This window comes from Dasypus novemcinctus, chromosome 24 (assembly GCF_030445035.2).
Source record: "Dasypus novemcinctus isolate mDasNov1 chromosome 24, mDasNov1.1.hap2, whole genome shotgun sequence".
Lineage (NCBI taxonomy): Eukaryota > Metazoa > Chordata > Mammalia > Cingulata > Dasypodidae > Dasypus > Dasypus novemcinctus.
In genome coordinates this window covers 2,506,178-2,531,212 of record NC_080696.1, presented here as the reverse complement: position 1 = coordinate 2,531,212, position 25,035 = coordinate 2,506,178, and the positions used below count along the sequence as shown (strand labels likewise).

At 48.6% G+C, this 25,035-nt stretch overlaps 1 protein-coding gene across 5 annotated transcripts in view; it reads right to left on the bottom strand.

Moving 5' to 3' along the window:
* ATRN (attractin) overlaps nucleotides 1-25,035 on the bottom strand; it is a 301,223-nt gene that overhangs the window by 132,356 nt on the left and 143,832 nt on the right. For all 5 annotated transcript variants that reach the window (XM_058287460.2, XM_071211515.1, XM_023590451.3 and 2 more), the window contains 3 exons: nucleotides 21,548-21,626; nucleotides 18,919-19,076; nucleotides 5,618-5,679 (listed from right to left, as the gene is read on the bottom strand). In XM_058287460.2, coding sequence (XP_058143443.1) covers nucleotides 5,618-5,679; nucleotides 18,919-19,076; nucleotides 21,548-21,626 — 299 coding nt within the window. The remainder of the gene's footprint in view (nucleotides 1-5,617; nucleotides 5,680-18,918; nucleotides 19,077-21,547; nucleotides 21,627-25,035) is intronic.

The window sequence follows — 25,035 nt, the reverse complement described above, 5'->3', positions numbered from 1 at the left end:
CAGCTACAGATTCCATTGCGTGAACAGACCACAGTTTGTTTATCCAGTCATCTGTTGATGGACACATAGGTTGTTTCCAGCTTTTGGCAATCATGAATAATGCTGCTATGAACATCAGTGTGCAGATGTCTGTTTGTGTCACTCCTCTCAGTTCTTCTGGGTATATACCCAGTAGTGGTATTGCAGGGTCACGTGACAAGTCTATATGCAACTTCTTTAGGAACTGCGAGACAGTCCTCCACAGTGGCTGGACCATTCTGGATCCCACCAACAGTGAGTGAGTGTTCCTATTCGCATCCTCTCCAACACTTGTAGTTATGACTTTTTAATACTGGCCATTCTGAGAGGTGTGAAATGATGTCTCATTGTGGTTTTCATTTGCATTTCCCTATTCGCTCGTGATGTTGAACATTTTCTGCATGTGCTTTTTTCGTCACTTGTATTTCGTCTTTGGACAATTGTTTATTCAAGTCTTTTGTCCATTTTTTAACAGTTTGTTTGTCTTTTTATTGTTGAGTTGTAGCATCTCTATGTATCATGGATATTAAACCCTTATTGGATATGTTATTTCAAAATATTTTCTCCCACTGACTCAGCTGATTTTTATCCTCCTTAACAGTCTTTTGAAGTGCAGAAGTGTTTAATTTTGAGTAGATCCTTGTAGCAGTTTGATATTATTGATGAATTCCAAAAAGAAATATTGGATTATATTTGTAAACTGGTCTTTTCCTCTGGGCATATTAGATCATATTGGATTCAGAAGTTTACTTGATTAAATAATGATTAAGGCTTTGATCACTGTAAGTCCCCTTGATGGGTGGGGAGTCACAGAGAAAAGACATGGCAAAGGACACAGTTGGAGTTTTGAGATGGAGCCCAGGAAGTAAACACACAGGAGAAGAACACAGAGGAACAGAGAAAGCTCCTTAGACACGGCAGATGCCCTGGGGAGAGAGAGACAGAGCTGTTCACCTGAGAGTCTACAGCTGGCCCTGTGGGGAGAGCGCACAGCCGAGTTCAGAGAGAGACAAGCCCTGGGGAGAGAGGAGCCAGGAAGCCTGAGCCCTGGCAGACGTCAGCAGCCATCGTGCCCAACACGTGGCAACAGACTTGGGTGAGGGAGTAACTTATGGCCTGGTAACTGTAAGCTTTTACCCCAAGTAAATACCCTTTATAAAAACCAACCGATTTCTGGTATTTTGCATCAGCATCCCTTTGGCTGACTAATACAGTCCCACTATTTTTTTTTTCTTTTGTTGCTCATGCTTTGGTTGTACGGTCTTAGAAACTCCTGCCTACAACAAGGCCTTCAAGAGGTTTTCTTGCATTTTCTTCTAGCAGTTTTATGGTTGCCACTTTTATACAGGACCTTGATCCACTTTGAGTCAATTTTCGTAAGGGTGTGAGATGGGGTTCTCTTTCTTTCTTTTTTTTAATTATGTTTTTTTCTTTTTAATTTTTTGTTTTTTAAATTCTTTATATATATATTAATATATATTAATATATATAATATAATATAATATTATATATAATATATTAATATATATATTAAATTCTTTTTATATATATATATATATAATTAAAAAAATTTTTTTTCGGTTTATATTTGTTTTCTTCTATTTCTTTCTTTTGGATATGGCTATCCAGTTCTCCCAGCACCATTTGTTGAACAGAATGTACTGGCCCGGCTGGGAGGGTCTGACAGCCTTGTTAAAAATCATTTGACCATAGATGTGGGGGTCTATTTCTGAGTTCTTTACTCACCTCCATCGGTCAATTTGTCTGTCTTTATGCCAGTATCATGCTGTTTTTACCACTGTAATTAGGTAATATGCTCTAAAGCCAGGAAGTGAGAGTCCCCCCACTTTGTTCTTTTTAAAGGTATTTAGGTTATTCGGGGTCCCTTACCCTGCCAAATAAAATCTGTTAATTGGCTTTTCCATTTCTGCAAAAAAAGGCTTTTTCGGGGGGATTTTTACTGGGGCTGTTTTGAATTTTTAAGTCAAACTGGACAGAATTGACATTGTAACATTATTTAGTCTCCGGGAACTGCACATTAATCTGCCAGGACTTGTGGCCATGCTGGCCCATCCCTCCAGCAGGCTCAGTCTGTCTCCCTTTCCCAAGGGACACTAAGGTTTTTCGTTTGCATAACTTTCAGCTAACTCAGGGCTTCTCAATGCCACCCAAATATCAGAATCACTGAAGAGCTCTGAATACATTAGAGACCAGGCCCTATACTAGACCAATTAAATTAGAATTGCTGGGATTGGGTACCAGATTTCTTTCTTTGTTTAAAGCTTTCTCAGTGGCTCTAAGGTGCAACCAGGGCTGATGATCACGAAATAGCTGTTTCAAACTCTCAGAACCCCAATTTTAAATGTTAAGAAAGGACTCTACCTGACCCTTTCATGTCTAGCTACAAGCAACTGGCCAGGAGTCCACGGAAGCAGGAGAGAGAGTGTTAAATAACTGCATTCAGGAGCGACGCGCTATCCGTAATAAAACACAAGTAGGGCAGAGTCCAAGGGGGGTCAGACTCGGGTGAACATGCAGGGAGCTGACACCCCAGGTTTTGGAGGAGTAAGAACACGGCAGGCCAGTGGGTTGGTAAGGCCCTGTCCCGCCGCGCATATGGCCAGAAAGGAAAGAAAAGGCAGCCACTTTGGAGGGACTGAAAATTGGGGGACCACCAGCTCTGCAGACCATGAGATGATTCTGGAGGCACTACAGGGCGGCTGGCGGCAGGGAACCCTCGCTGCCCGGCACTAAGCAGAACAAAAAGATGTGAAGCAGCGGAAAGACGTGTGGGCATTTTGATTTTTTTGTAGTAACACAAGAGAGCAATTTCCTTTTGGAGTCTACATTTCTGTGGAAAGAAGGCATCAAGTTTCCGGTGTTCCATTGTGCTGTCACCGAGTCACTGAAACAGAGCCCATGGGCCCAGGGAGTTCCAACGGGCCAAGCTGGAAATGGTCTGAAAAAAGGAAGTAACGTAAGGTCTCTGCCTATTGGGTGGTGAGAGTGGAGGTGAGGCCATTAATATCCTGCCTCGACTCACCGACATGTTTCTGGAAGTGTATCTATTTGGAAAGATAATAAAGCTATAGCGAGATAGATTCCAAATGGACAAAGGAGAAACTAATGACTAAAGAACCAAAGAAAGCCAGGCTAAAACGAGACACTGCTGACAGTACCGGACTGCAAAATCAAACATAATGACAACTTTAGTGCTGCAGAGAGAAAGAGAAACAGGCTCATCTCTGCTGTTGGAGTATAAATTCATGTCATTGCTCTTAGGGCCATGTGCATTATTTGCATCATGATACAGATATTATGGAAGGATGGAAAACTATGGCAGAGAAATATTCACAGAAAATGCAGAGACATAGCCAACAAAAAAACTGACAGTCTTTTTTTTTTTAAAGATTTATTTATCTCCCGCCCCCCCCACACCCTGTTGTCTGTTCTTTGGGTCTATTTGCTGCATCTTCCTTGTCCGCTTCTGTTGTTGTCAGCGGCATGGGAATCTGTGTTTCTTTTGTTGTTGTTGTTGTGTCAGCTCTCCGTGTGGGCGGCGCCATTCCTGGGCAGGCTGCACTTTCTTTTGTGCTGGGCGGCTCCTCACGGGGCGCACTCCTTGCGCGTGGGGCTCCCCTACGCGGGGGACACCCCTGCATGGGGGGGCACTCCTTGCGCGCATCAGCACTGCGCATGGGCCAGCTCCACGCTGGTCAAGGAGGCCTGGGGTTTGAACCGCGGATCTCCCATGTGGTAGGCCGACGCCCTAACCACTGGGCCAAGCCCGCCACCAAAACCGACAATCTTAAAGCCAATCAAGAAGGGAAAGCTTAAATCAAACACGGCGCACTGCAGGGAAAGCTGTTACAGAGAATGTGCCAATTTTCCACGGGAGAAAAGCTAACAACAGAGCAGCGACTAAAAGTTACAGAACAACACGTTAAGAGGGTAGCCCATTTAATAAAACCAAAGAACCAGGAAAAAAAACAGCTTATATGTAGCATTTATTTATTTATTTATTTATTTTTAAAGATTTATTTATTTATTTAATTTCCCCCCCTCCCCTGGTTGTCTGTTCTTGGTGTCTATCTGCTGCGTCTTGTTTCTTTGTCCGCTTCTGTTGTCGTCAGCGGCACGGGAAGTGTGGGCGGCGCCATTCCTGGGCAGGCTGCTCTTTCTTTTCACGCTGGGCGGCTTTCCTCACGGGCGCACTCCTTGCGCGTGGGGCTCCCGCACGCGGGGGACACCCTTGCGTGGCACGGCACTCCTTGCGCGCATCAGCACTGCGCATGGCCAGCTCCACACGGGTCAAGGAGGCCCGGGGTTTGAACCGCGGACCTTCCATATGGTAGACGGACGCCCTAACCACTGGGCCAAAGTCCGTTTCCCTATATGTAGCATTTATGAACAGAGAAAAGTTTCTGGAACTATCAACACCAAAACATTAACAGCGGTGATTTCTAGAGAGTAGGATTAGGGTGAGTTTGAATTTTTGCTTTATTTCTATTTTGTCTGACGTTTTACGACGAACAAGAATTACTTCTGGTATTTTACAACTTAAGAATCTTGCTCTTCATTCTGATTTTCTATTTTTAAAAATCTTAATGCTTTAAAATGTTTGAATTAGTTCAACATATTTCATCCTACCTTTCTATGTTGGTCTCTAAACTTTTCTGCTTTGTATTATCTATATCATTGCTGTATGACAGAAATGCACATGAGCCACATATCTAATTTTAAATGTTCTAGTAACCACATTAAAAAAATAAAAAGAAACATTGGGAGTTAATTTTAATAATTTTTTATTTAAATGAAGATAGTCAAAGTATCATTTCAACATGTGATCAATATAAAAATTGAGATAGTTTACATTCTTATTTTCTACTAAGTTTGAAATTTAGAGGGTTGGGGTAATGCTTAGGTGACATAATATAAGACAGAAAATCCTCATCTTCTACAGTAGGACATCAACTGAAAACTCAACTGAAAAATCAAGAAACAGCATAGGCATAGAAAGGCAAGACACAGCTAAAAATAAATTAATTGGGAGGAATGGGGTGGAATGGTGTGGAGCAGGATGCTGCTATTTTCAATTTTAAGTACTGTAGCACTTAGTTGTCTTTTTCGATTATGTGTAATTATATTTTCACTTAAAAAATTAAACTAAAAACAAAAGAGAAAGAGAGCAGCCCCGGGGCCTAGCAGGTGGCTCCTAGTCTGGAGGGGACAGTCACTCACACCGTCCCGGGGAGGCGGGCGCACACGTGCAGGGCATGTCCACACCCGCTGTTAACGAGACGTCATTCGAGGCCAAAATTCCCCCAGATGGAGAGCTGAATCATCAATTATTTAGGATATGGTACATGAAAAGTTACCTCAAAAAAGCCAGAACATATAAACCAAACATTTCATTTTATCCGATTAGGCGGAATTTACACAACTGTAGCTGATAGAGAACTTTCCAGGAACATACGGTAAGTTTGATCTGCTGTGAAAATACAGCATTATTCTTTTATCTTTCATGAGCGGATACTGTATTAGCAGAATTAAGTGCCTGAATCAAAAGAAAAGACAGGGCTTGACGAGTGGCACTTACCTGAAGAAGGTCACGAAGAACTGCACCAGGTCCATGAAGTTGCTGTGCTGGGAGAAGGCGATCTGTGGGGAGGAGCAGACGGTCAGGGCAGGCAGCGCCTCCGCGCCCTCTCGTCCCGAGCCAGAGACACACCTCGGATCTTGAAGAAGCCAGGGGTCTCCACTCAGGGAGCGCACCCACGCCCCCGCGCTGCCGAGCCCGCCCCTTCCCTCTTCCCCGTCGTCAGCTCTGGCGCGCCTGCCCGGCCCTGGCGCTGGCTGACCGCCCCAACCCTGCTGGGGGCATGCAGTGCCCCCCACCCCCTGGGCTTCCCCCCACCCTCCAAACGCCAATTCTGCGGTTACCTCAAAGAAGGTGCGCTCATTTTGCACCTTTCATTCCTGCAACTTTATGTACTCAGGTGTGTATTCACTTCAAGACAGTGTCCATTTTCTTACTATGCCTGAGGTTTAGCTACATTTGACCACAATATGCCATCAATTGGAACTTAATTTTATTACACAGTTAATAGTCTTTGTACCAAGAAAAAAAAACCCCGTAACGTATTTCATCAAATCTCAGAGACGCTGCTGACTGCAGAGGCATTAATTTGTGTACTATGTGGAAAAACCACTGCCGAGTGAACTCTGACAGACGGCTTTTTAATCACTGTGATGCACTGTGCTTTCTGAGACATCAGAATAGGAAAGACGTGGGCCTCAAAGTTGACTGACGGTGACAGCTGTGTCCAAAATACCACCTACACTCTGTACAGTGCTGGCCAGATGTTCAGGTGCATTTTCTGTGGAGAACACGGCCCGCCTTGGAGAGACACAGTGACGTTCGTGAGAGGATAGCTGAGTGCGGTCTGACTGTAGCACTACAGACAGGAAGTACGACAACCAGGGAACTAGCCTCCTGTTTTCCTTTTCTACCAGATGTCCACCCGTCACCACCCCAGGGCCCAGCCTCGGGCCCTTCCCCGGGAGACCCACAGGGAGCAGAAGGGGAGACTTATGCTGTTTGCCTTTGTGCTGGTCTATTTTTTTTTCACAATCCATAAACAAATAAAGTTCCAGTACTACCTGTTCAGGCCATAAAATGTTATGGGACATAGAACTGAGGTTATTTTATCCTCCCTCTAGTATCCTTCATAATCAGGAATCCAGAGTCACAGACGCCACAACAGGATGAACCTGCATCTGCTCTCCTTCATTTCCACCCAGTGGCTGTGTCCAGACCCTGACAGAGAACTCCTGGAGAGAAGGAAGAGCTTTCACAAGGGTGAGAAGGAAATCACAGAAGCACAGGCTTGTGGGAATTTCCCCCCACTGGAAAGCCCCTAACGGAAGATGGCGATGGCGCCTAGAGCTATTAAAATGGCGCCTGGAGCAACCAAAGGGCCTGAGAGAGCACCTGGGGCAGTGGCTCCACATATACTGGAAACCAGCACAGACCTGATAAGGGCATGGCAACCAGCACTAGAGCTCTGACTTACGTTTCACTCCGCCCAATATCATCTAATCAACCTCTTACACAGTCCTTCCCCTTAAACGCCCATAAAAGCTGTCGCATTTCCTCAATAAACCAAACCTGCACTACCAAACCTGCGTCTCCGGAGTGGACTGTGTGTGAGAACTTCTGCTCGGTTCGCCGCTCACCTCGCTGCTGGAGCTGAGACTGCCGGGAACCTACTTTGGGTGCTCTTTCCTATCGTCCTCTCTCGTTTCTATCTCCTCTGAGCACTTGGGTGCGCCTTCTCCTGTCCGGCTCTTACTGACCCTCTCCACGCGGTCCCTGTCTCCCCCGCCTCAGCGGGGTCGAGCAGACGGCATAAGTGGCTGAGCAAGAAGTAAGAAGCGACAGTACGTTAAGATAGCACACCCCGAGGCTCCTTTCCCCCCTCTATAAGAACCCTCTGCCTCTCGGCCTTTGCCCCGCGAACAGACATCCTTCTGGAAGTTCATCATGACATAAGCAGGCCAATAAGAGAGGATCACTCAGTCCTACACAACCAACACACAACACAGGCATTTAGTCTTGAGAAATGAAGGTGCTTCAAGACAGAGGGGGAAGAGATTCCAGACCTGCCTCTGACTCGATTCCAGGTTCTGAAACATCGGCATGCCCTGGTGTCCTCGCCTCTGGGGGTGCTATAGGCACCTCTCGAGGACGCAGGGCAGCGCCGGGAGCGCTGGGTGCCCCCAGCCGTCCAATGCGCTGCTGGCTGATTTCTGGCCTGAGCAGAGCCACGGCAGCTCACGCCCTGCGCACAGCCATCAAGCGCCTCATCTACACCGGGTGCCGGTGGCGTGCAGGCCGCAGGCGCTGCTCTGGGCATTACATCCACATCTACAGTGACCAGGCTGTGCAGGCAGCGGGAGGCAGAGCATGGAGCTGTGCGGACTGACCGCTGCCAGCAGCTTGTCCTAACAGGCACGTGCCTCCCTGCTGTGTCCATCGACAGACAGGGTGATGAGCTCACTGTGCACAGTAAGGAGTGAAGGAGAGTCATTAAAAGTACTGGGTAGGGGGAAGTGGATTTGGCTCAATGAACAGAGCGTCCGCCTACCACCTGGGAGGTCCAGGGTTCAAACCCCGGGCCTCCTGACCCGTGTGGTGAGCTGGCCCATGCACAGTGCTGATGCACTCAAGGAGTGCCGTGCCACGCAAGGGTGTACCCCACATAGGGGAGCCCCACGCACAAGGAGTGCGCCCCGTAAGGAAAGCCGCCCAGCGCAAAAGAAAGTGCAGCCTGCCCAGGAATGGTGCCACCCACACGGAGAGCTGACACAACAAGATGACGCAACAAAAAGAAACACAGATTCCCAGTGCCGCTGACCAGAATACAAGTGGACACAGAAGAACACCCAGCGAATGGACACAGAGAGCAGACAATGGGAGACGGGTGGTGAGGAAGGGGAGAGAAGTAAATAAAAAATAAATCTTAAAAAAAAAACAAACGCTGAGAAGGACTGAGGGAGGACATGTGAAAACTGATGCTGTGCCATCGGCTCTGGGTGGGAGCCCATCGCCACCCTTCCGTATCTTGAGCATCATCCCACAGCTGAAGCCACACCCCGGATTACTTTGCTCACTTTTCTTGATAGCCCTGATTTGCTGAATAAATTAATATTTTTACTGGGTAAATTAGGATCCCCTCCTCCTGAAAATCTCAGTAAGACCTGACTGATTTTTCTTTCTTCTATAAAGATTAAAATGAACATATTCCAAAATTTTTGGTTTCATTTTTCAGGATATCCCTAATCAGACCTTTCTTTCATCATTCATTATGTAAATGCTGAAATGAACACATGGGTTTTTCTTGATGCTGAAAGTAACAAGGACTTCATATACTAAATCTATTTAATACAAAGAGGAAACATTTCATTGCAGTTTACAAATAAAAATCCCACTGAAATTTGTCTGCCTTTCCGAACAGCAGATGCCACTTCTACTTCCCAGGAAATCTAGAATTCATGACCCCCTACATTTCTACAGCTGATTCCAAATCAACTTCCAACTTCAGTTTTCATTTCATGGCTACATTTTATCTGCAATTTCAAAAGTAAACACAAACAACTCTGTAGAACAAAGTTTTTGTATAACGCATTTGGTAATAAAATATGACATGATCTGATGTGAGACTAGTCGCTGGGATAACAGTGTAAAGTTCATGTTTTGCTACAGAAATAGTAATGCATCTGGCTCTGGTCCGGGTGCTGGCTCTGCGTCTCACACTGCTCTAAGCTCAGAGCCTGGCTCAGGAATGGTGGACAGACACGGGGGCCGGCGCCTCCCGAGCCCTGCCTGCACCTCGCACCCGGGCTGCCGGCTTCCCGGCTGCGGTGTGGGGTGCTATGCGCCCCGGTGGGCACACTCGGTCAGGGTCGGCTTGCTGGCAGCTGTGGACGCACCGTCAGCATCTCCTCGAGCTGCTCCTTCAGTTAAGTGTGGCCCAAAAGGGTCAGGCTGGGTTTTACCCCGATTGCTGGGGTCCTCCATACACAGTACAGGTCAGAGTGGGAGAGAAGCCCGGGGAGCAGCCCGGAGCCGAGTCCAGGGAACTCGCGGGAGAAGGGAGACGAGGCCCGTGCATCGCATCGCCGCCGAGGGCTAGAAGCCCAGACCCCGAGACACCGGCAGGACGCTGCGTGGAGGACGTGGCTGAGCTTCTGGAAGACTCGGTGCTCTCCCCATCCCGCCCTCTTGCGCTGGGGCCCTCTCCCTCCACTGCTCCCACCTCTGCTCGTTCAGAGCCTGACGACTTCTCTTCAGGGCCTCTGGTAATCCTACTCTACCCGACATGGGGGCTGCGCACGGCGGGGCTTCCTGGGGAGAGGGTTCCTGCGTTCTTCTGCCTACAAAGACACCAACTTCGGCCTTTTCAGTTGTTGTACGAGAAAGAATGAAAAGGTAATTCCCTACCTCCCACACACCTTTGTATTCCATTAACGTACATGCAGTTCTCAAATGCTGCAGGTCTTGCAACAAGTCTAACCCCAGGCCTTATTCCTGCAGATTCAGATCCTGACTTTAATGCCAGTGATCTAACGGTGATTCTGATGCTGGTGTCCATGGGCCATGCCACAGGAAATGCTGAACGAAGGAATCATAAAAGAGCGGCCTGGCCCAAGCCCAGGAGGCTGTTGGAGGCTGGGAAGGGAAGGAGAGCACGTCCTGGCATTGCTGGGCGTGCCAGGGAAGCGGGGCAGGCTCTGGCGCCTCTGCGACTCTCGGAGAGGACGCCTGCCTCCGACACCGTGCCAGGGCGCAGGCGCTGGGAGGGGAGCCGGGAGCCGGGAGCCCAGTGCAGGGGGCTGCCCCCAGCGGCCTGCGGCTCCGTCGCGGCTGAGCCCAAGACAAGGATAAAAACAAGGAACTATGACATTTCTTACACTCAGTTACCATTGAATAAATTCTTTCTTTTTCTAACATTTAATTTTGCTATTTTGCAAGGCATCTCCTATGCACAACCCACCAAATAAGTACTCAAACATTTGAGTGTTGAATGAATGCTGAATGAGCCGAGAAGGACCACTACTTAATACAGAAGGTCAGAAGGGAGAACTGGAAGGCCCTCTAATTTGCCTTTCTCTTTTCCACCAAGAACTGTCTTCATTGATCTGAGCGTGCAAACAGGGAGAGGGAAGGAAAGGACAGCTGCTGCCCCATGAGTTGGAGGCTCCGGCTTTGAGGCGGCGCTGCAGGCTCTGAGAACGCCCAGCACACATGCGTGTTCTGCACCTCTGTGAGCTGGGCGCCCCACGAGACTGGCCCGTCTGCTCTTGAATCCCCAGAGGTCAGTGCCTCAGACTCTAAGCCCTTGGAGCCCCGGCTCCCTCCTGGACCGGAGATGCCTACAGGGTTGTGGCCGCCCTCTGGCTCCTGACCTGACCATGCCGATCTTGCCAATAGTTCTGGACACTGCGAGGCTGGACACCAGGAGAGAACTGACTGCTCCCATGAGAGTTTGGGGCGCCTGCGAGTTGTCCTCCCATTCAGGCCTCAGCTCTGCCAATGAAGGAAGGTTCTGTATGTAGCCTGGGTGTAGTAGGGCCACCTCTCCAAGCTTTGCTATGACACAAAGCCCTTTTCTTAGGACGGAATCCTATGCGGAGACCACAGGCCCTGGACTGGCTTCCACTGACCATCACCTGGCCTCACCCACCACCCACTCAGCACGGGCGTGAGCTGGCACAGCCGGGCTCTGGGCGGAGCCTCCAGGCCACACTGAGCCGCTCCCTCCAGCACGCTACAGTTACCACCTGCCCACTCCCAGCCTCCTGCCCTGTAATTTCTTCTCCAAGCTTCTTTCCAGCTATCCATTTTCACTGCTCTACAGAATTCCTATGCCACTTTATCAAGTCTAGTAATAATTTAAAAATCATTAAAGAACGACATACTTGGTTGAAACACCAAGAAGCGCTGCAGGGTCGACGGAAGACGTGCCGCTCTGCCCGTCCACTGGGCAGGGCTTCTCTTTCCAGGGCTCCTGGGCTGCCCTCTTATCGCCCACATTCCTTGGCTGCTACTTCTTGACTCACCTGCTGCTGACGTCACTGACTGACTTCCTACTGCAACAGGTGGTTTAGCCCCGCCCCCTCCCCAGGCCCGCACTGTCTCCAGTGCCTGCTGGCTTCCGGGCTGTTCCGATGCAGACAGGACAGACAGATGCCAGCAGAGACAGGAAGCGCACGACACCCTTGGATGTAGGGAGAGGGTGGGCCTGCTGCCCACAAGTGCACGGCCCTGCAGGGCCCCGGGACGAGAGCCTTGCATGCGGGTGAAGCCAGCAGGCTCGCTGGGCAGCACCCTTTGCCATCTTGCCAGAGCCTGGGTGGGCTGGGGGAGAACAGGTTTTGCCCCTGACCCCTAAGACTCTGGCTACGTGTCCAGTTGCTCAGTAGTGGCCAGGACACTACTGTGTGCTTCCTGGAAAGGGGGACAGAAGGTTGGCCCTGAGGCAGACTCCTGCAGCCGACGTCAGGAGGTAGATAAAGGACGGGGACCTTGACTTCTTGTCACCTAGAATAACTGCTTCTGATGGGACACTGAAGCTTCTAGACCAGAACAAAGTCCTGATGCTCCTGCACCTACAAGCGTGTGGCCGTCCAGCGCACACTGACGGAGAAGCCGAGGCCAGCGCACGACCCCGCCGTGAGGACAGGGACGCCAGCTACAGTCCGCCAGGGCGCGTCTGAGGTGAGGAGGCAGAGGCGCGGAGAGGAGCACGCTGGGTGCAGCCACGGCCAGCAGCGCACACCCTCCCTGGGCGCTGCACGGGCCTGGCTCCCTCCAGTCCACTCCACCACATGCTGCCAGAGGGGTCGTCTAAAGCACTGGTCGTGGCCAGGCCCCCTCCAGAATGTTCCGGTGATCCCCGCGGTCTCCAGGCGGCCATCCCGCTCATCACGACAGCCCTGCCTGGCCTCGCTCGGTGCTCACAGGCACCTGCCCGCAGCTCTCCCCAAGTCCTGCCACCACCACCCCAACCTCCCACTCCCCAGGGCTCAGAGCTGGGGACGCCTCTTTCTCTGACTTGGGGACACCCCCAGACCCCAGCGTCCGGCACGGCCCCGAGGCTCCTGCTGCTCGGGGCATAAAGTCCTCCAAGAGCAGGTCTTAAAGGAAGTCCAGTGGGCTCCCTGGAGGGGCCCTGAGGGAGCTGCTGGGGCCGAAGCTGTGCCAGGGACGGCGAAGAGACCCTCCAGGGAGAAGCCGGGGGCACGGAGAGCTCAGGCGGACGACCAAGGCCCGGGGGAGCAGCAGAGCCGGCCAGGGAGGAATCACAGATGACGACCACGACAAAGACCGTGACGCCATGTGAACAAAAACGGATTTGTACGTTAAGAACACTTTAATTCTCAATGCATTTCACGGTTTCATAATTCTTAAACTCGCTGTGTGTGTGTGTGTGTATATATATAGATATCTAACACTAGGAGGTATGTAAACATATTATTATTATGCAACGATATAAACACTAGAGGTACATCTGGCATTATTCATAACAGCCTCAACTGGAAACAACGTAATGCTGCCAACGGAGGAATGGATGGAACGCAGCATGCCCGAACAACGGAATATTACATGGCGGTAAAAAGCAGGGCTGGGCTGAGCTACGCGACGACACGCAGGAGCCTCGCCGACTTCCTAAGCGACAGAAGCCACACGAAGCACGACATGCCGTGTGAGTCTGCTTGTGTGAAGCGCTCAGAATAGCAAATCCCAAACCCACAGAGGCAGCAGTGAGGGGAGCTTGCCAGGCCGGGGAAAGCAGGGAAGGAAGAACAGAGAGGGACTGTCAGTGCCCGAGGGGTGCCTTTGGGGTGAGGAAAATGTACTAATATTGGTTGTACTGACGACTGCACAGCCGTGAATATATTAAAATCCCTGAATTGTGCACTTTTAAGTGGGAAAATGGTACAGTATGTGAATTATAGCTCAATAGTTGTTAAAAAAAAAGCATATCTGAGTCAACAAGAGCTTCACACATCCTTGCTCAGTGCAGCTCCCTTGCGAGCACCCATAAACACAACTCTGAAATCTCAACGAGTGTTCGGTTCACAACACAACTTCGGTGCGCCTTCCCTCACCAACACTGGCCTCTTCCGTAAAATGGCAGGCCACACGCTAGCGTGGAGAGCGTCTGCCACCGGTTCCCCTTACAGTGACCACCTCAGCCCCACACCTGCTGGCCAGCCGGCTCCATCTTGACCCCTTCCCGGCCAGGCCGGGGGCAGTGGGGCCTCCGAGCACCCTGCTCCTGGGAGCACCACCAGCACAGCTCCCACAAGAGGGGCTGCGCCAACCCAGGAGACAGAGGCACGCTCTCACCCTCACGCGGGCCTTTGGGCAGGGGTGCGGTCTTTCTACCGACTGCGCTGATCAAGGTTTTTACAGTCAGCTGCAGATCCTCTCAGTTAGCAGCTACATACAAGTTTTGGTCTCTTCCTAATCATGGAAGAGAATCCTGGGACCAGTTCAGAGGAAAGGAACCTGAGTTTAGCATTACCGCGTTTGAAAGACCAACGTTCACATGAATTTCAAGTAGAGGTTTAGATTTCTTCAGTTACTTTATTTTGAAAAAATAAGAATCAAAGGCAAAAAAGGCTTTTGTCTGCACTGAAAGCCACACTGGCATGTAACTGAGGGGGCAGACCACGCCCCTGCCCCATTCTCACGGGTGGTGCCTCTGGGGCAGCGCAGGGAGGTATGCCCGGGGGAGCGCGCCGCCCACCGCTCAGCGCAGGGAGCAGGGCCGCCCGCGCTGTCCTGATGACAGAGGACACGGAGCGCACTCGACGCACGGCCCAGGCCCACGGTTCGCGGAGCCAGTCATTTGTCCCAAAGAGCAAAGAGACGTTTAAGAACTTACCTGCTTTGTCAAGAGAAGCCTGGCCAGCGGAACGGTGGGCACGCCATCGCTTACTTTTCAAAGTGCTCTAGAGAGCAGCAGTTTTCCTAAGTGGATCTCACTCAAGCTAGCGACCCCGCCAAGGAAAGAGCACCAAGAAGCAGGGAGGAAATGAACACCTCTTGGATTCTTGTACTTAAAACTACTACTTTATAAAAGTAAGATTGGGGCAGAGATCCCTCTTCAAGGAAGTGCTCTAAAACCATCTCAGTGATTTTCAGAGGGTGGAGCAACAGGGCACTGGGAGGAAAGAAAACAAAACAAAACAAACAAACTAGACCTCGGCATTGGCAACAGGCTATCTGCAGCACAAGAGCTTGCTTATACGCACAGAGCCTGCTGCAAACGGGAAAGACGCCAGCAGCGTAAGCCAAGAGTTTCACCAAGAATCCTAAAAGTACTAATCATTTTGCAGTTAAAAGGAACAAAGCCTAAAGTTCAACTAGATTCAGAATATAATGCATGTCAGTATGAAAACTATCCAAACTTCAAACAAGCCAATGAATTATATTTAATAGGACCCCAAAGAAGTATTTTGCATAAAAATAAGCTAACGCAATTACATGATGCATAACGTTGATAGTGTTAGGAAACGATACCAAAATGAGATTGTGCTGATGGAGCCTGGAGCGCCACCTCTCTGGGGTCGCATGAACCCCCCCCACCCCCCACCCCCCCCGTCCTGCAGCCCCTCCCCGCGCTGGGGCCTGTCCTGCGTGACCCCCTGCCTTGAGCGTGTGGAGGCCTGGTCTGGGGGTCCTCCAAAAGAGGGCCTAGAGGTCAGAAGCATGTCGGGGCACAGCAGATGCTCCCCTGCTGGCCCCGAAGGAGCCAACCGCCGTCTGTGGAGAGGCTGCATGGCAGGGGACAGCGGGGGGCCTCCAGAGCTGACTGCCAGGCCTGCACCCACAGGAGCCTGACTGCTGCCAACACCAGCGTACCCGGGAGGCCGAGAGCCTCGGGAGAGCACACCCCCGGCTCGCCCTGACTCCAGCCTGGGCAGACCACGAGCAGAGGGCCCAGCACAGCATTGCTGCGGCAGTGAGTGGGTGTTGTGCTAAGCCCTCTAAGCTTCCAGCAATTTTGTTATAAAGCCCCAGAAAACCAACACTGGCTGTTTTCCCAGAGGCAGTCACCGAGGCACGTTATCCGGAATCACCGAGCACCAGCACTCTTCTCACAGACCAGACACGGGCTCAGCGAGGCTGGGGACTGACCAGGCCTGGGCTGGACCAGCCTTTTACGGAGGGAAGAAAGGGGGTGGGGGGGATGCAATCTGGTCTGCCCTTAGCAACTCACTCACACGTGGAAGCACTCTGAAAAGGATGACATGGAAAACAAAGGCAATGGGGCTCTTCAACTGCTGTTCAAACTGAGTCCAAATATTACAAGTGATGTAACCAGAGAAAAGGCAGGTAATATGGTAGAAGGGATCTGGGGCAGGTGTAAAAGTGGAGCAGGGTGTGAGAGTGAAATCACTTTTGCTCAACGTTCATTCCACAAGTAATTTTTTCTTCTTTGACTCAGAAGTCTTACCTTGTACAGTAAGGAAGTGCTTTTGCTTGTTTGTTTACGATTCCTAAATACAGCACTGCTTAACATTATGAGAATCACAGGCCTGAAATTTAGGCGCTTCACCAGCGATTCAGCAAGCCAAAGATGACAAGACTCCCAGAAAACAGATTTAATATGCTCATTTAAGGTTGGACAAAAATCAAAGGGGCTCTGTGCCAAAAACTGATGCCTACTGTTCTGACTCGTGGTCACTGCCGTGGCCAGAACAAGCACCTCACGTGCAGGGCAAGGCTGGGCAGGCCCCGCGGCCTCATCAGCCAAAGCCCTGAGCAGAGGCAGGGGCTGCTGGGTGGAGCTTCTCAAGCACTGACGTTAAACTTTTTACTGGTAAATAAACGTTTTAGGCACATGGCCATACACAACTAAGACCCCACTTCCAGCTGTCTTCTGGACCTCGAGTGTGACTAAGTTCTGACCGACGGCCTGGAAGCAGATGTACCGCATGGCTGCTTCCGGCCTCTGCAGCAGGCCTGCTGTTCCCCCATCCTGACCCACCCTCCAAGTGCAGAAAAGTCGAGTTATCGAGCCCTGAGCTCTCTAGAGAGGCCACCTCCTTCTTTCTACCTTGCAGAGTCTCCTATGTTTGTCTGTTGTGTTATATCTAGATCTTTTTAGTTGTAGGAGGGAAGCTCTGGAAAAATGGGGCTATTCCATTTTGGCCATTAACTAGAAATCCTAGCTTTACATTTTAAAAAAGAAAAAAACCTCAAAATTAATGAGCTAAGCACTTGACTTAAGGAGCTGAATAACCTTATGTCAATACATTTGTAATAAATTATTTAGAAAGAATGATCAAAAGTGACTCAAGTAGGGAAGCGGCGTGACTCCATCAGTTGGGCTCCCGTCTACCATGTGGGAGGCCCTGGGTTCACGTCGCGGGGCCTCCTTGTGAAGGCAGGCTGGCCTACACCATGGAGAGACACCGGCCCGGGTGCCGTGGAGAGACACCTAGCCGCACAAGCACCGTGGAGCACTGTCCCAGCAAAGTGACACAACAAAAAGGAGACAAGCAAAAAAAAACAAAAAAACAAAAAAAAAACCAGAGGAGTGCACAGTGAATGGACACAGAGAGCAGATAGCAAACAAGCCGCAAGGGGGGGGAATAAATAAAAATAAAATACAGACACAGAAGGAAAAAAAGAAGTGACTCAAGTAGAAGGAGAAAAAAAATGAATCAACAGCGGAAAGAAGATATCACCACAAGTAAAACAGCCAGATCAGATGATTTTACAGGAATGTTCTGTCACACATTCAACGTTCATGTCCTTTTTTTTAATTAAAAAAATTTTTTTGAGGTACAAGGCCCAAGATTGAATCTGGGACCTCGTATGTGGGAATCTGGTGTTAAACCTCTGAGCTGCACTGGCTCCCAAGTTGGATTTTCCATTTGTTTGCTTGTTGCTTGTTTTGTTTTTAGGAGGCACTGGGGATGGAAGCCAGGACCTCCTCTGTGGGAAGGAGGCGCTCAACCACTTGAGCCACATCTGCTCCCCTCCTGTCCTTCTCACCTTACACAGTATCTTCCAGAGAGGATAAAGGGAGAATATGCCTCAAATTATTATTAGAGGTCAGCTGAACCTTCAATGCAAAACCATTACAAGGACAGCACATTAAATTAGACATTATCGCCCAAGAAAGATACAAAATTCTAACCAAAACACTAGCAAACCAAATCTAGCCATGTATACAGTAAGAAAAAAACGCTTGTGCCACGATGGACTGATCCCACGAATGCTCCTGGCTTGGGACCACGAGTGGAGGCACTGCCATGGAGAAGCGAAGCGCAGGAGTTTGGGGCCAAAGCCACAGGAACGACTCTGTCCTGAAGGCAGGAGCTTGTGAGATGCACACAGACACGTCCCGTGTGAGCTGGGGACGCTGGGCCGCAGCACAAGTGAAGGCTGGGCACAGAAGAGGTGGCCCAAGTGGTCTGTAGTCACCCTGGGAAGTTGTGTGGCGTGGAGAGCAAAGAGGACCGAGGCCTGGATCGTGACAGCCCCAGTGTTTAAGGGAGAGGATTCCCTGAAAAGACTGAAAGCTCCTCGAACCCTGCACTGAGGAGAGGAGAGTAACGAAGAACCCCTGGACTTGGCCGAGGGGAGCTGCTGGACCCCACTGTGCAGGGCGGTGGCAGGGTGTGCCGGGGGAAGACACCAGACTGCTGGGGCCACGAGTGATCAGAAAAGAGCAAAGAGAAAGGGGCTGTGGTCAGCGTTCACAGGAGGGAGGCAGGTCGGGGGAAGCAGGCGGGGACAAGCGCGCCTGCAGACCACGGAGACAGAAAAAGGAGAGGGTGAGGACAGACAGCACGTGCTCCACCCTCCACTGCCCTGGAAGGAAAGGCCCGCTGCGGTCACCGCAGCCCGAGGCAAAAGCAGCAGCACCCTGCGCACGGCCGTCCCCGCTGGCTTAGCGACTCACGCTGAGGCAGCGGCTCACAGGGACCGCGGGGCCGCCGCTAAGGGCAAACCAGGCCCCTAATATCACACCTGCCCAAATGAAGGGTAGGAAGTGGGAAGTACTAAGGCCAGGCCGCAGGTTTGCAAGTAGGTTCTCAATGAAGAAACAACACATTTCTAAGTACCTAATTGGTTACATACCAACTCGCTTCCAAAGGTGTTCAAAATTTCCTTCACAGGAGATTCAGCTGCCCCCACTACGATCTTTTTGATGGTATTCCCATGGTCAGCACTCCTTCGGCATACATATTTCAAAGGGAAAGCAACACTGCACATCTCATTTATCACAATACCATATTAGCATGTTTAGTCTTCACTAAAGAGCTCTCACTGTCCTTGCAGGTATGAGACTGAAAAGTGCATCTTACCTGAATTTTGATTGGCCAAGTGAAATTACTGACATAAACGAAGAATGTGATATTTGGGTGGTTGCGAAAATCAAACTTCTCATTGGAAAAGCTATCTTTGTACTCCTTAATATTGGTCTTTGAAACAACAGGCATCTCTTCTCCAGCCTGGGTCCCAGCTGTTGGGAAGAAAACAATGAAATAACAGGTTTCTTTCTGGACGGCATCTGCCCTTGTTCACAGTAAGGACAAGAGATGGCATTTACTGAACATGTACTTTGTTCCAGGAAAACCTTCACGAGCTCAGACTCTTAATCGTCACCACCACCCTCACAGCATCCTCCTCTATAGTTGAGCAAACTGAGGTCACACAGCCAGCCAGGAGTGGGGCAGGTTGAAACACAAGTGTGTGCCCCTAAGGAAAGACTGCGTCTTCCCCCACTCAAAGAGGCTGACATGGCCGTGGAAACACAGACACCGCTAGAACCTGTGACATAAGCAGTGGCAGTAACTGTGCTCGCCTCGCCTGAAGGCCTTGGCGTTTCCCCTGTGTGCGTGCTCGGCAGCGCCCCAGGCCCCATCCAGGGCCCCGATTCACCCTCACTCTGGGACCTGCGGGCTCAAGGGTCAGCCGGCTGTCCCTCTGTGTATTGGTCAGCCAAAGGGGCGCTGATGCAAAGGACCAGAGATTCGCTGGCTTTTGTAAAGGGTGTTTATTTGGGGTAGAACCTTGCAGTTACCAGGCCATAAAGCGTAAGTTACTTCCCTCACCAAAGCCTGTTGCCACGTGTTGGCGCAAGATGGCTGCCAACCTCTGCCAGGGCTCAGGCTTCCTAGGCTCCTCTCTTCCCAGGGCTCATTTCTCTCCAGGCTCAGCTCCTCTGCTCTCTCCACAAGGCAAGCTGTAGGCTACCAGGCAAACGGCCTGTTTCTCTTCCCGGGGCCTTCTCTCTTTCCTCACGCCCGAGCTCTGTGCCTACTTCCCGGGGCTCCAGCTCAAGACTCCGGCCTCCCTTCTCTGCAGTGCAGGAAGGACACCCTGGTGGGCAGGGACTCAACGTCCTACTGACGTGGCCCAATCAAAGCCTCAATTACTCTTTCACCAAGAAAAAGTAAAACCTCTGAATCCAATATACTCTAATACGCCCAGAGGAAAAGACCAGTTTACAAACATAATCCAATATTTCTTTTTGGAATTCATCAATAAAATCAAACGGCTATGCCCTGCTAGCAGCTCTAACTGGTTCTAACTCCTGCCAGCCTGCGCAGACTCCTCTGGCTCCCAGCAGCCCTCAGGAGGCTTTCTGCTCCCCTGGCCAGGAATTCCTGTCTATAAAGAATGACAAAATGGGTTTTTCCCATGTCTGAATTAAACACTCTGTGCCCGGAACGCAGACTGTCACATCCTCATGGGTGGGCACTGCAAATCACCAGTATGCTCAGAGATGCCCCCTTTCTCTAGGCAAAGGCTCCGAAATTCTGACTTAAGATTTATTTTTTGTAGTTATTTCTCCCAACACCCTCATTTGCACTTGCTGTGTCTGTTCGTCTTGTTTCTTTAGGAGGCATGGGGAGCTGAACCCAGGACCTCTGCTGTGGGAGGGAGGCACCCAGTCACTCAAGTCACCTCTGTTCCTGCTTTGTTGGGTCTCTCGTTATATTTGTATTTTATTCTTGTGTCTCTTGTCGTGTCATCTTGTTGCGTCAGCTTGCCACACCTGCTCATGTCAGCTCACTGCCTTGTCTTCTTTAGGAGGCACCTGGAACTTCTGCTCCTGCTTTTTTGTGTCTCTCATTATTCTTCTTGTGTCCCTTGTTGCATCAGCCTGCCGCCTTCTTTAGGAAGCACCGGAAACTGATCCAGGGACCTTTCAGGTCATTGGGAAGAGCTCAATCGCTTGAGTCACATCCGCTTTCCTCTGACTTTTTCTTAAGTTTCTCTTCATTGCAAGTTTCTGAACTTTTTCAAAATCTACATAATTTGACCCAAAAACAGTATCGTAACACTAGAAATGATGACACAGTTGCTATTTAGTGAGTTTACCGGGTGTCAGGCACTATATGAAGTACTTTGTATCAGCTCATTTAACCCTCAAGGCACTCCACATGGCTAAAGGTGCTAATGATCCCATTTCAAATATGAGTAAACTGCTCAGAAAGGTTAAGTCACTTGCCCAACAGCATGACGCACGCTCCAGTTTGTCAATTACACGCTAAGCCACTCTGTCAGGTGCTGGCTGCACTGTTCAGCAGACCTTCTTCAGGGGTCAGAGGAAGAGGGCCACACAAGATAGCAAACGCTGTGCTCTCAGCGCCTGACACATTCCCAAAGGACTATTTAAAATGTGTCTGTGTCTTGAAGCTTCCCCTTCTGAAGCACGGGAGCAGGGGGCGGCGCAGCAGTGGTGCTGTGCGCTGACAGGGCAGCCGTGGTATGTGAAAGCCAATTTAACGACACACCAGTTCGAGGACTAAGTACTGTCCCCGCCTCACTGATAAAGATGGTTGAGGGCTGGAGAGCAGCTTAGACACTCGCTAAAGGTCTCGCAGCTAAGAGAGTCGGCAAAGATGGGTTTCAAACCCTCTACCCTCAGAGCCCGCTTCCTCAACCCAACACCTCCAGCAGGAAGGTCTGCTCAAGGACCTTTACCTGAGAAACTGGCAGCCCACGTGATGTTGAGGTTGAAGTTTTTGGAGGCATTGATGAACATGTCCAAATCCCTGTTTTGCTGAAGAGAGATGCAAATAATTAGAAAATTAATTGTAACAGTTTCCATACTTCTAAATAAAGCAATATTCAAATTACCTCAACTTTCTTAATTATAAAATATATTATGTCTTAAAAAGCAACCCACACTTTTATAGAAGAGTTAGCAAAACTTCTAACCCAGTTTTCCTTAATACAAGTAATATAACCCAAATAAAATTCATCTCCTCCATGAAAGAGGGTGGACTTTAATGGTTTATCAAATGCCTAAGTCCACGAAAACCTATCTGTTAAAAAGACCCTCACCAGAGGAAGTAAAGGTACTCATCCTCGGACTGCCAGTGGGATCAGACCCAAGGCTCCTCTGGGAGCAATCTCCAAACATCTGGAGAGCTCAGACCTGTCAGCAAATACATTTGATCAAGTGCCCCAATTATTCTTTACTTATAAATTACACCCATGTACCTCTAAACTCAAGAGATTATACAAAGTGTAAAATTTTTCCCAAACTGGAAATGATTTGAAAAAACAAAGCAAATAAAATGGAAATAAAGTAAAATTTTAAACTAATTGTATTCAGTCATGAGTCAAAAATATTCTTCTCTCAGTAAAAAATGTTATTTCAAGAGAAATATGATTGAATATGCTTTGTTAGCTTTGGAAACCTTGTTACCACTTAGAGACACAGCAAATTAAAAGGGCACTCCAGTTCAGTTTAATTTTTGGTTTTCATGACTAATATCACTGAGGTAAGTCTCAAATTTCTCTGACAAATCTGCTGAGCTAAACTAGAAGAAGTACACTGTTGGCTATGCTGGGTAAATCTCTTTCTTGAGGTCAAACACATTTTTGCAAATGAATCAGATGCTGAATTTTTAGTTTACAAACGGGTTCATTCTTGTTGAAATTCTTCATTCTGGAAGATCTTAAAACAGAAACACACAGTGTATAACTCTTTTAAGTATTCTGTCATGAGATCAACAGTGACCTCCAGCGAAGTCTCAATATTTTCACGGTCACTCCCCACCTCATTAAAAACGAGTATATGGTAGGTGTATGTCAAAGAGACTTCAATCTTTGGGCTGTCCATGTGCCAGCTGGGCTCTGAGCCTCATGGAACTTGCAACACCTACTCTCCAGTTCACTGGACTCAGACTCACTCAGGACAACTAACAAGGAGGTGATGATGGACACGACCATCCCAAGGAACAGAGAGAGCCTACAACTGCAAGCAAAAGAATTCCATCCATCTGCCCCATGGGATCTAAGCCCCCTCTCAATGAGAGGTGGAGTGGGCATCACCATGCCCGAATCCTCAGGTTTGGGGAATGAACTACGACTACAGTGTACTTACTGATATTTTACTATAGACTTATTGTGATTCTAGCAATGGAAGAACTTATATCATTGACATGGAGGCAGTAGCCACTGGAGGTTCTGAGGGGACAGAGAGGGAAAACTAGGTATAATATGGGGGCATTTTTGGAACTTGGAATTGTCCTGAATGACACTGCAATGACAGATACAGGCCATTATATAGCCTGCCATCACCTACAGAATTGAGTGGGAGAGAGTGTAAACTATAATATAAACTATAATCCATGCTTAGTGGCAATGCTCCAAATGTGTTAATCAATTGCAATGAATGTACCACACTAATTAAAGAAGTTGTTAACATGGGGAAGGTTGGGAGGTATGAGGAGTGGGGCATATGGGAATCCCTTAAATTTTTTTGGTATAACATCTTGTGTCAACTATTTTTTTTTAATATTTAAAAAATGATTATAAAGATTCTACTGTGTTTGTTCTTAAAATAAAGTGATCAATAACAATCATATCCTAAGAAACTTTGAGCATTTCAACTACTTATTCATGTGAATAAACAGTGAATAAATTTCATGTGTGGTACCTCTGTACCTTAATCTGAAATACCCCTTCTTAAAACAAATTCTAGCCAACATACCTACTCAATGGTATACCTACAGTTTTTCCATAAAATACTTTCATTTAAAGTCATTTGTTATCATTTCTTTTTGGTGGGAGTGATTTTTATTCCTCTTTTGATTCATAAGTTCTTAGAAAGCTTGCAGAGTACCAAGCACTCACACAAAAGAAAAGGCAGAAAATCTTTACAGAATAGAAAAGGAGGGCCATTAAATATTAAGTTGTAAGTAAACTGGTGATCTTAATTGAAACACTATCGTTGGTAACTTTACGATAAAGAGTTTAAATATGAATTATTCTGCCACCCCTAGAAAGTTCTGATACAGTATTAATATTTGATTTGTTGTCATTGTGTGTCCTGCATGCTCTCCGTTTGCTGGTGAATAAGGTAGCAACCAAAGTTGACAGCACAGGGTTATGAGACTCTATTGTTTTTTTTGAAATTTGGTTCCGTAGTTGGTGGCAGTGGGGTATTTGGGTAGATCCTGCGTGTTAGTCTTTGGATTTCTGCCCATCTTTCTGTCCATCTTTAGGACACTATGAGGTAGAAGTTAAATTCAGATCTTCGTATGAACTTGAGGAAGCTGAAAGGGTTAGTTTCATATCTTGTTCTGATCTTAAATTGGACAAATTGCTGAAATATGTGCCTTGTACACAGCCTTGGCAGGAGGAAAAAGGAAAATTTAGCTGTATGTTTTCTGATTGCAGGTCTGTTGGTTTTTGGTCTCAAGAGTCCCTGTCCCTTGGTGTGACATCTTTGCTTGCACACGGTCTACCTGCACATCTTCCCTTTGTGTAACTCTGGCTAGAGGTTTTGCTGACACTGGCTGTCTAGAAATGGAACATCTTGTACTTGCCGATCTAGGGTATGTGGGGCTATAGCACATATGCCGATCTAGGGTATGTGGGTTTGGGTGTCTTGATGTAGAGCCTTCTGCTTTGGGGCTTCTTTCTCTAGTAGACTTGAGACTTGTCAGGTTTGGGATTCCCAAGATAGGGGATGTTGCACTTCGAATTACCATTCTTGTGACTTCCAATCTTTGTCTCTCCAGCCTTGGGACTGCTGGATTTGGGGTTTCCAATCTGGGGACTGTAGCACTGACACTTTCTTCTCCTCAGATTTCTGTGCTTTGGCTTACCAATCTTGCGATTGTCCCTTTGGGGTTTCTCTTCATGGGCTTGCCGGTCTTCAGATTGCTGATCACGGACTTGTTGCATCGGAGATTTCTTCTCAGCTTGTTAACCTTTATCTTGCCCATTTTGGGGTTGTTGCTTTGGAGATTGCTTCTCTTGGGCCTGCTTGTCTTCACTTGCTAAGTGTTGCTGATCTTGAGTTTGCTTATCAATAGCTTCCCAATTGGATATTGCTTCTTCAGGGGTTGCCAGTCTTTGCTTTGCCAATCTAGGAATTTCTGCTTTGGGGATGGCTGGCCTTGGCTTTGCTCATCTACAGATTTCTGCTTTGGGGACTGCAAACCTTTAATTAG